Here is a 784-nt window from a genome sequence, read left to right on the forward strand (position 1 = left end):
GGTCTCCCCAGTGGCCTCTGCCTGTCCCGTCCGCCTCCCTCACTCTGCCCAACTGCTGCCACCAGGCCCCAGACACCTGCTCCGCTCTGGGAAGATGGCCGCTCTGCACATGCCGTGGCCGGGGCTGGTTCTGCTGGGGGTCCTCGGGATCCTGCAGACCCAGGCAGAGGCCCAGGTCTCCCTGCAGCCCAACTTCCTGCAGGACAAGGTGAGGTGCTCCCCTGCCAGGTCCCCAAGGCGGGAAGGGGGTGCTCTCTGTGGCTGAGTTCTCTCCCTGGGAAGTGGGGAGCTGAGCAGAGGGAGAAGGCTGACCTCGGAAAGGCCGCCCCTGGGGCAATGGCGCTTCACCAACCAAGAGAGCGGAGCCATGCATACCGGTGTCCACGAGTGCGCACATCGCACATGCAGACACGCGGGCCACCTGTGTGCCTTCGCCATCCAACCAAAGTCACCCCACTGAGCTCATGACACCCCGAGGGAACAGGCACACGTTCCACACTAGGGTCCCAGGACACATGTCCGTGCGCTAGCGCGCAGATGGAGATGACGCAGGGGGATGGCGCACGGGGTGGCCACAGAAACCTGAGGGCGCGTGGGTCCACGCCCTGCATACACACAGCCGGAGGCGCGCGCACGCTCGGGGTCTGCGTGGGGACGCGGCGGTGCCTGTCCGCCCGCCCCCCCCCCCCCGGGCTGCCCCTATCAGGGAGGAATGCTCTGGCAGAAAGCTCTATTGTTTTGAAGGAAGTTATCTTATTTCTTAGGTTTGTGCAGATTAACTGAA

General features: G+C 64.7%; 1 protein-coding gene across 1 annotated transcript in view; it reads left to right on the forward strand.

Annotated features, from left to right (window-relative positions):
- The window catches only part of PTGDS (prostaglandin D2 synthase), a 3,434-nt gene continuing 2,650 nt past the window's right edge, over window positions 1-784 (forward strand). The window contains exon 1 of the mRNA XM_019641328.1: window positions 1-208. Within this exon, the coding sequence (XP_019496873.1) occupies window positions 95-208 (114 nt within the window). The 5' untranslated portion in view covers window positions 1-94. The remainder of the gene's footprint in view (window positions 209-784) is intronic.

This window comes from Hipposideros armiger, unplaced genomic scaffold (assembly GCF_001890085.2).
Source record: "Hipposideros armiger isolate ML-2016 unplaced genomic scaffold, ASM189008v1 scaffold_3, whole genome shotgun sequence".
In the NCBI taxonomy this organism is placed as follows: Eukaryota; Metazoa; Chordata; class Mammalia; order Chiroptera; family Hipposideridae; genus Hipposideros; species Hipposideros armiger.